The sequence below is a fragment of the Ascaphus truei genome, chromosome 20 (assembly GCF_040206685.1).
Source record: "Ascaphus truei isolate aAscTru1 chromosome 20, aAscTru1.hap1, whole genome shotgun sequence".
Lineage (NCBI taxonomy): Eukaryota > Metazoa > Chordata > Amphibia > Anura > Ascaphidae > Ascaphus > Ascaphus truei.
Genome location: NC_134502.1, coordinates 26118755 through 26130019, shown reverse-complemented (window position 1 = coordinate 26130019; position 11265 = coordinate 26118755). Strand labels below are relative to the sequence as shown.

Genomic DNA, 11265 nt, shown 5'->3' with positions numbered 1-11265 from the left:
AACCGCAGCACACAGGTGTGTGACACAGTGACACAGGCAGGGACCGAACCGCTCCACACAGGTGTGTGACACAGTGACACAGACAGGGACCGAACCGCTGCACACAGGTGTGTGACACAGTGACACAGTGACACAGGCAGGGACCGAACCGCTGCACACAGGTAGGGACCGAACCGCTGCACACAGGTGTGTGACACAGGCAGGGACCGAACCGCTGCACACAGGTGTGTGACACAGTGACACAGGCAGGGACCGAACCGCTCCACACAGGTGTGTGACACAGTGACACAGTGACACAGGCAGGGACCGAACCGCTGCACACAGGTGTGAGACACAGTGACACAGGCAGGGACCGAACCGCTGCACACAGGTGTGTGACACAGTGACACAGGCAGGGACCGAACCGCTGCACACAGGTGTGTGACACAATGACACAGGCAGGGACCGAACCGCTCCACACAGGTGTGGTGACACAGGCAGGGACCGAACCGCTCCACACAGGTGTGTGACACAGTGACACAGGCAGGGACCGAACCGCTCCACACAGGTGTGTGACACGGTGACACAGGCAGGTACCGAACCGCTCCACACAGGTGTGTGACACGGTGACACAGGCAGGGACCGAACCGCTCCACACAGGTGTGTGACACAGTGACACAGACAGGGGACCGAACCACTCCACACAGGTGTGTGTGACACAGTGACACAGTGACACAGGCAGGGACCGAACCGCTCCACACAGGTGTGTGACACAGTGACACAGGCAGGGACCGAACCGCTCCACACAGGTGTGTGACACAGTGACACAGGCAGGGACCGAGCCAGACAGGAGGGAGCTATGGGACATGGAGTCTGTCCCTCCCCCCGCAGGGTGACACAGTGACACAGACAGGAGGGAGCTATGGGACATGGAGTCTGTCCCTCCCCCCGCAGGGTGACACAGTGACACAGACAGGAGGGAGCTATGGGACATGGAGTCTGTCCCTCCCCCCGCAGGGTGACACAGACAGGAGGGAGCTATCAGACATGGAGTCTGTCCCTCCCACCGCAGGGTGACACAGTGACACAGACGGGAGCTATGGGACATGGAGTCTGTCCCTCCCCCCGCAGGGTGACACAGTGACACAGACAGGAGGGAGCTATGGGACACTGTGTCTGTCCCTCCCCCCGCAGGGTGACACAGTGACACAGACAGGAGGGGGCTATGGGACATGGAGTCTGGGTGACAGTCTGCCGTTCCCTCAGGTGAAGCTGTCCTGTGGGAAGGAGACTCTCGTCACCTCCACGTCTGAGCCGAGTCGCTGTGAGTACCTCATGGAATTCTTCACCCCGGCGGCCTGTCGCCAACCGCAGGACGTCCTGCCAGGAGATCACGATGAGCTGTGACACAGGTGTGTGTGTGTGTGTGTGTGTGTGTGTGTCTGTGTGTGTGTCTGTGTGTCTGTCTGTGTGTGTGTCTGTCTGTGTGTCTGTCTGTCTGTGTGTCTGTCTGTCTGTGTGTCTGTGTGTCTGTGTGTCTGTGTGTCTGTGTGTCTGTGTGTCTGTGTGTCTGTGTGTCTGTGTGTCTGTGTGTCTGTGTGTCTGTGTGTCTGTGTGTCTGTGTGTCTGTGTGTCTGTGTGTCACTGGAGCATGGGGTGTCCTGTATGGGAGAGAGTGGTACCTACCTGAGACGCACGGTAGCGGTCTGTGTCTGCCTGTGCGGCGCTCCCTCTCACGCTGCTTTGTTTACTCCATAGACGCTGCTGTCTAGAAGGACCCAGCAACATCTGACCAAAAGGAGGGGACTTCCTCACCCCTACACCCCCCCCGTGAACCCAGGAGCCACATTCCATCTGCTGCCCCCACCCCTCCCCATCTTCTCTCCCCCCCCCTTCTCTCTCCCCCCCCCTCACCATCTACTGCCCCCCACACTGAGCCATATCCCCCTTTTGTGTCCTTACGCTCCCCTTCAGTTACACTGTTTCCCCCTCTCCCCTGCCCTTCTTGCTCCCCCCCCCCTGCCCTTCTTGCTCCCCCCCCTGCCCTTCTTGCTCCCCCCCCTGCCCTTGCTCGCCCCCCCCCCTGCCCTTCTTGCGCTCCCCCCCCCCTGCCCTTCTTGCTCCCCCCCCCCTGCCCTTCTTGCTCCTCCCTGCCCTTCTTGCTCCCCCCCCCCTGCCCTTCTTGCTCCCCACCCCCCTGCCCTTCTTGCGCTCCCCCCCCCCTGCCCTTCTTGCTCCCCCCCCCCTGCCCTTCTTGCTCCCCCCCCCCTGCCCTTCTTGCGCTCCCCCCCCCCTGCCCTTCTTGCTCCCCCCCCCCCTGCCCTTCTTGCTCCTCCCTGCCCTTCTTGCTCCCCCCCCCCTGCCCTTCTTGCTCCCCACCCCCCTGCCCTTCTTGCTCCCCACCCCCCTGCCCTTCTTGCTCCCCACCCCCTGCCCTCTCCCATTTTCGGTGCTGTACATATTATTTGGATCAGGTTTGTAACATTTTGTCAAATAAAACACTGTTCTCCCAGTTGTGTGTCCGTCCGTCTTCAGACAACTTGGAAGTATGGAGAGAGATGCATGCTGGGTATTACCCGGAGAGACAGGAAATCTCGTGTGACCCGTGTATCCTGCCCACGCTCACGTATGGATGTGACCCGTGTATCCTGCCCCCGCTCACGTATGGATGTGACCCGTGTATCCTGCCCGATCTCACATATGGATGTGACCCGTGTATCCTGCCCCCGCTCACGTATGGGTGTGACCCGTGTATCCTGCCCACGCTCACGTATGGATGTGACCCGTGTATCCTGCCCGATCTCACATATGGATGTGACCCGTGTATCCTGCCCGCGCTCACGTATGGATGTTAAATGCGTGGGCAGGGTATATTAAGATACTAGGTAGGGGGCGGTACACTCCTGAAGAAGCCACGCACCCTATTGGCGAAACGCGTAGAGTGGTAGCCGCCCAGAGAAGGAGAGAAACTGTAGCAGAGATTGCAGACCCGCGACCGGAAGTGACGCATTGCGACCAACCGGAAGTGACGCACCGGAGCCTGCCGGACAGGACAGCCCACCCGAGAGGGAGCTCCAGGCAGAGAGCCAAGCAGCGTCCTGCACGAGCAACGAAGCTGACGGGAATAACACACCCCAGAGGGAGCCTACGAGGTGGAGAGTCCCAGGCAGCAGTGTCCCACGCAGGGTCCATACCGGAGGTGGTGGGTGAGCCTGAAGCTAACAGCATTCTCTCCTCGGTCACTTATATTGTGATACACGCATGAAATACATGTTTTTATTGTAAGTGTTCATTTTTAACCATATAAAGTCAAGTTTTTTTATATTACTGGTCTGCACTATGGATATCTTTTCTTTTTTATACACACTGCTGCTGAGCTGAGATTGGGAGTCTCTATATTCCTGGATGAGAACCCCTCCTTGCAGAGACCATTGTGTCTAACCGCTTGTTTTTGACTTACATCTTGTAAGAAGGCCACACATACGAACCAAGATCCATCACAGATTCTATATATACGTTATCAAACTGTCTGCACTGAGATTGCTTTTTGTTTTATTTCCCTTCCATGCTCCCCCTGGATTGCAACTGGAGAAATGCGAAGATAATTCAGGAACTTCTGACAAAGTACGGAGAGATGCATGCTGGGTATTACTCAGAGAGGGTAATCGGTGTCACCGTCACTGTGCCGTACCCATAGGGATATACCACCTGTAATACACACAGTGACCACAGGGTGTCACCGTCACTGTGCCGTACCCATAGGGATATACCTCCTGTAATACACACAGTGACTGCAGGGTGTCACCGTCACTGTGCCGTACCCATAGGGATATACCTCCTGTAATACACACAGTGACTGCAGGGTGTCACCGTCACTGTGCCGTACCCATAGGGATATACCTCCTGTAATACACACAGTGACCACAGGGTATCACCGTCTCTGCCGTACCCATAGGGATATACCTCCTGTAATACACACAGTGACCGCAGGGTGTCACTGTGCCGTACCCATAGGGATATACCTCCTGTAATACACACAGTGACCGCAGGGTGTCACTGTGCTGTACCCATAGGGATATACCTCCTGTAATACACACAGTGACCGCAGGGTGTCACCGTCACCGTGCCGTACCCATAGGGATATACCTCCTGTAATACACACAGTGACCACAGGGTGTCACTGTGCTGTACCCATAGGGATATACCTCCTGTAATACACACAGTGACCGCAGGGTGTCACTGTGCTGTACCCATAGGGATATACCTCCTGTAATACACACAGTGACCACAGGGAGTCACCGTGCCGTACCCATAGGGATATACCTCCTGTAATACACACAGTGACCACAGGGTGTCACCGTGCCGTACCCATAGGGATATACCTCCTGTAATACACACAGTGACCGCAGGGTGTCACCGTCACTGTGCCGTACCCATAGGGATATACCTCCTGTAATACACACAGTGACCACAGGGTGTCACTGTGCCGTACCCATAGGGATATACCTCCTGTAATACACACAGTGACCACAGGGTGTCACCGTGCCGTACCCATAGGGATATACCTCCTGTAATACACACAGTGACCGCAGGGTGTCGCCGTCACTGTGCCGTACCCATAGGGATATACCTCCTGTAATACACACAGTGATCACAGGGTGTCACCGTCACTGTGCCGTACCCATAGGGATATACCTCCTGTAATACACACAGTGACCACAGGGTGTCACCGTCACTGTGCCGTACCCATAGGGATATACCTCCTGTAATACACACAGTGACCACAGGGTGTCACCGTGCCGTACCCATAGGGATATAGCTCCTGTAATACACACAGTGACCGCAGGGTGTCACCGTCTCTGCCGTACCCATAGGGATATACCTCCTGTAATACACACAGTGACCACAGGGTGTCACCGTGCCATACCCATAGGGATATACCTCCTGTAATACACACAGTGACCGCAGGGTGTCACCATGCCGTACCCATAGGGATATACCTCCTGTAATACACACAGTGACCGCAGGGTGTCACCGTCACCGTGCCATACCCATAGGGATATACCTCCTGTAATACACACAGTGACCACTGGGTGTCACTGTGCCGTACCCATAGGGATATACCTCCTGTAATACACACAGTGACCACTGGGTGTCACTGTGCCGTACCCATAGGGATATACCTCCTGTAAGACACACAGTGACCACAGGGTGTCACCGTCACTGTGCTGTACCCATAGGGATATACCTCCTGTAATACACACAGTGACCACTGGGTGTCACTGTGCTGTACCATAGGGATATACCTCCTGTAATACACACAGTGATCGCAGGGTGTCACCGTCACTGTGCCGTACCCATAGGGATATACCTCCTGTAATTCACACAGTGACTGCAGGGTGTCACCGTCACTGTGCCGTACCCATAGGGATATACCTCCTGTAATACACACAGTGACTGCAGGGTGTCACTGTGCCGTACCCATAGAGATATACATCCTGTAATACACACAGTGTCCACAGGGTGTCACCGTCACTGTGCCGTACCCATAGGGATATACCACCTGTAATACACACAGTGTCCACAGGGTGTCACCGTCACTGTGCCGTACCCATAGGGCTATACCTCCTGTAATATACACAGTGACCACAGGGGGTCACTGTGCCGTACCCATAGGGATATACCTCCTGTAATACACACAGTGACCACATGGTGTCACCGTCACTGCCGTACCTATAGGGATATACCTCCTGTAATACACACAGTGACCGCAGGGTTTCACCGTCTCTGCCGTACCCATAGCCTATGGGATATACCTCCTGTTAGACACAGTGATCGCAGGGTGTTACTGTGCCGTACCCATAGGGATATACCTCCTGTAATACATACAGTGACCACAGGGTGTCACTGTCACTGCCGTACCCATAGAGATATACCTCCTGTAATACACACAGTGACCGCAGGGCGTCACCGTCTCTGCCGTACCCATAGCCTATGGGATATACCTCCTGTAAGACACACAGTGACCACTGGGTGTCACCGTCACTGCCGTACCTATAGGGATATACCTCCTGTAATACACAGAGTGACCACTGGGTGTCACTGTGCCGTACCCATAGGGATATACCTCCTGTAATACACACAGTGACCGCAGGGTGTCACTGTCACTGTGCCGTACCCATAGGGATATACCTCCTGTAATACACTGACCGCAGGGTGTCACCGTCACTGCCGTACCATAGGGATATACCTCCTGTAATACACTGACCGCAGGGTGTCACCGTCACTGCCGTACCATAGGGATATATCTCCTGTAATACCCACGGTGACCGCAGAGTGTCACCGTCACCGTGCCATACCCATAGGGTTATACCTCCTGTAATACACACACTTACCGCAGGGTGTCACCGTGCCATTCCCATAGGGATATACCTCCTGTGATACACACAGTGACCGCAGGGCATCACCGTCTCTGCCGTACCCATAGCCTTTGGGATATACCTCCTGTAAGACACACAGTGCACTGGGTGTCACTGTGCCGTACCCATAGGGATATACCTACTGTAATACACACAGTGACCGCAGGGTTTCACCGTCTCTGCCGTACCCATAGCCTATGGGATATACCTCCTGTTAGACACAGTGATCGCAGGGTGTCACTGTGCCGTACCTATAGGGATATACCTCCTGTAATACACACAGTGACCACAGGGTGTCACCGTCACTGTGCCGTACCCATAGGGATATACCTCCTGTAATACACACAGTGACCGCAGGGTGTCACCGTGCCGTACCCATAGGGATATACCACCTGTAATACACTGACCGCAGGGTGTCACTGTGCCGTACCCATAGGGATATACCACCTGTAATACACACAGTGTCCACAGGGTGTCACCGTCACTGTGCCGTACCCATAGGGATATACCTCCTGTAATACACTGACCGCAGGGTATCACTGTGCCGTACCCATAGGGAAATACATCCTGTAATACCCTGCGGTCACTGTGCGTATTACAGGAGGTATATCCCTATGAGTACGGCACAGTGACGGTGACACCCTGCGGTCACTGTGTGTATTACAGGAGGTATATCCCTATGGGTACGGCAGTGACGGTGACACCCTGCGGTCACTGTGTGTGTCACCGTCACTGTGCTATACCCATAGGGATATACCTCCTGTAATACACACAGTGATCGCAGGGTGTCACCGTCACTGTGCCGTACCCATAGGGATATACCTCCTGTAATTCACACAGTGACTGCAGGGTGTCACCGTCACTGTGCCGTACCCATAGGGATATACCTCCTGTAATACACACAGTGACCGCAGGGTGTCACCGTGCCGTACCCATAGGGATATACCTCCTGTAATACACACAGTGACCACAGGTTGTCACCGTCACTGCCGTACCCATAGGGATATACCTCCTGTAATACACACAGTGACCGCAGGGTGTCACCGTCACTGCCGTACCATAGGGATATACCTCCTGTTATACACACAGTGACCACAGGGGGTCACTGTGCCGTACCCATAGGGATATACCTCCTGTAATACACACAGTGACCACAGGGTGTCACCGTCACTGTGCTGTACCCAAAGGGATATACCTCCTGTAATACACACAGTGACCACAGGGGGTCACTGTGGCGTACCCATAGGGATATACCTCCTGTAATACACACAGTGACCATATGGTGTCACCGTCACTGCCGTACCTATAGGGATATACCTCCTGTAATACACACAGTGACCGCAGGGTGTCACTGTCACTGTGCCGTACCCATAGGGATATACCTCCTGTAATACACACAGTAACTGCAGGGCGTCACCGTCTCTGCCGTACCCATAGGGCTATACCTCCTGTAATACACACAGTGACCGCAGGGTGTCACCGTGCCGTACCCATAGGGATATACCTCCTGTAATACACACAGTGACCGCAGGGCGTCACCGTCTCTGCCGTACCTATAGGGATATACCTCCTGTAATACACAGAGTGACCACTGGGTGTCACTGTGCCGTACCCATAGGGATATACCTCCTGTAATACACACAGTGACCGCAGGGTGTCACTGTCACTGCCGTACCCATAGGGATATACCTCCTGTAATACACTAACCGCAGGGTGTCACCGTCACTGCCGTACCATAGGGATATATCTCCTGTAATACCCACGGTGACCGCAGAGTGTCACCGTCACCGTGCCATACCCATAGAGTTATACCTCCTGTAATACACACACTTACCGCAGGGTGTCACCGTGCCATTCCCATAGGGATATACCTCCTGTGATACACAGAGTGACCACTGGGTGTCACTGTGCCGTACCCATAGGGATATACCTGCTGTAATACATACAGTGACCACAGGGTGTCACCGTCACTGTGCTGTACCCATTGGGATATACCTCCTGTAATACACACAGTGACCACAGGGTTTCACCGTCTCTGCCGTACCCATAGGGATATACCTCTTGTAATACACACAGTGACCGCAGGGTGTCACTGTGCCGTACCCATAGGGATATACCACCTGTAATACACTGACCGCAGGGTATCACTGTGCCGTACCCATAGGGATATACCGCCTGTAATACACTGACCGCAGGGTATCACTGTGCCGTACCCATAGGGATATACCGCCTGTAATACACTGACCGCAGGGTATCACTGTGCCGTACCCATAGGGATATACCGCCTGTAATACACTGACCGCAGGCTGTCACCGTCACTGTGCCGTACCCATAGGGAAATACATCCTGTAATACCCTGCGGGCACTGTGCGTATTACAGGAGGTATATCCCTATGAGTACGGCACAGTGACGGTGACACTCTGCGGTCACTGTGTGAATTACAGGAGGTATATCCCTATGAGTACGGCACAGTGACGGTGACACCCTGCGGTCACTGTGTGTATTACAGGAGTTATATCCCTATGGGTACGGCAGTGACGGTGACACCCTGCGGTCACTGTGTGTGTCACCGTCACTGTGCCATACCCATAGGGATATACCTCCTGTAATACACACAGTGACCACAGGGTGTCACCGTTCCGTACCCATAGGGATATACCTCCTGTAATACACACAGGGATCGCAGGGTGTCACCGTCACTGTGCCGTACCCATAGGGATATACCTCCTGTAATTCACACAGTGACCGCAGGGTGTCACCGTCACTGTGCCGTACCCATAGGGATATACCTCCTGTAATACACACAGTGACCACAGGGTGTCACCGTCTCTGCCGTACCCATAGCCTATGGGATATACCTCCTGTAATACACACAGTGACCACAGGTTGTCACCGTCACTGCCGTACCCATAGGGATATACCTCCTGTAATACACACAGTGACCGCAGGGTGTCACCGTCACTGCCGTACCATAGGGATATACCTCCTGTTATACACACAGTGACCACAGGGGGTCACTGTGCCGTACCCATAGGGATATACCTCCTGTAATACACACAGTGACCACAGGGTGTCACCGTCACTGTGCTGTACCCATAGGGATATACCTCCTGTAATACACACACCGACCGCAGGGTGTCACCATGCCGTACCCATAGGGATATACCTCCTGTAATACACACAGTGACCACTGGGTGTCACTGTGCCGTACCCATAGGGATATACCTCCTGTAATACATACAGTGACCACAGGGTGTCACCGTCTCTGCCGTACCCATAGCCTATGGCATATACCTCCTGTAAGACACACAGAGATCGCAGGGTGTCACTGTCACTGCCGTACCCATAGGGATATACCTCCTGTAATACACAGTGACCGCAGGGTGTCACCGTACCGTACCCATAGGAATATACCTCCTGTAATACACACAGTGACCGCAGGGTGTCACCGTCTCTGCCGTACCCATAGCCTATGGGATATACCTCCTGTAAGACACACAGTGACCACTGGGTGTCACTGTGCCGTACCCATAGGGATATACCTCCTGTAATACATACAGTGACCACAGGGTGTCACCGTCACTGCTGTACCCATAGGGATATACCTCCTGTAATACACAGAGTGACCACTGGGTGTCACTGTGCCGTACCCATAGGGAAATACCTCCTGTAATACACAGAGTGACCACTGGGTGTCACTGTGCCGTACCCATAGGGATTTACCTCCTGTAATACACACAGTGAACACAGGGTGTCACCGTCACTGCCGTACCCATAGGGATATACCTCCTGTAATACACACAGTGACCACTGGGTGTCACTGTGCCGTACCCATAGGGATATACCTCCTGTAATACATACAGTGACCACAGGGTGTCACCATCTCTTCCGTACCCATAGCCTATGGGATATACCTCCTGTAATACACACAGTAACCGCAGGGTGTCACCGTCACTGCCGTACCATAGGGATATACCTCCTGTAATACACACAGTGACCACAGGGGGTCACTGTGCCGTACCCATAGGGATATACCTCCTGTAATACACACAGTGACCACAGGGTGTCACCGTCACTGTGCCGTACCCATAGGGATATACCTCCTGTAATACACATAGTGACCGCAGGGTTTCACCGTCACCGTGCCATACCCATAGGGATATACCTCCTGTAATACACAGAGTGACCACAGGGTGTCACCGTCACTGTGCCGTACCCATAGGGATATACCTCCTGTAATACACATAGTGACCGCAGGGTTTCACCGTCACCGTGCCATACCCATAGGGATATACCTCCTGTAATACACACAGTGACCACTGGGTGTCACTGTGCCGTACCCATAGGGATATACCTCCTGTAATACATACAGTGACCACAGGGTGTCACCATCTCTTCCGTACCCATAGCCTATGGGATATACCTCCTGTAATACACACAGTAACCGCAGGGTGTCACCGTCACTGCCGTACCATAGGGATATACCTCCTGTAATACACACAGTGACCACAGGGGGTCACTGTGCCGTACCCATAGGGATATACCTCCTGTAATACACACAGTGACCACAGGGTGTCACCGTCACTGTGCCGTACCCATAGGGATATACCTCCTGTAATACACATAGTGACCGCAGGGTTTCACCGTCACCGTGCCATACCCATAGGGATATACCTCCTGTAATACACAGAGTGACCACAGGGTGTCACCGTCACTGTGCCGTACCCATAGGGATATACCTCCTGTAATACACATAGTGACCGCAGGGTTTCACCGTCACCGTGCCATACCCATAGGGATATACCTCCTGTAATACACACAGTGACCACTGGGTGTCACTGTGCCGTACCCATAGGGATATACCTC

The 11265-nt window shown here is 53.8% G+C and overlaps 1 protein-coding gene across 1 annotated transcript in view; it reads left to right on the top strand.

Moving 5' to 3' along the window:
* PRKCSH (PRKCSH beta subunit of glucosidase II) overlaps positions 1-2035 on the top strand; it is a 16967-nt gene extending 14932 nt beyond the window's left edge. The window contains 3 exon segments of the mRNA XM_075577845.1: positions 1-15; positions 1246-1391; positions 1738-2035. Of these exon segments, the coding sequence (XP_075433960.1) occupies positions 1-15; positions 1246-1386 (156 nt within the window). The 3' untranslated portion in view covers positions 1387-1391; positions 1738-2035.
* Positions 2036-11265: the final 9230 nt, after the last annotated feature.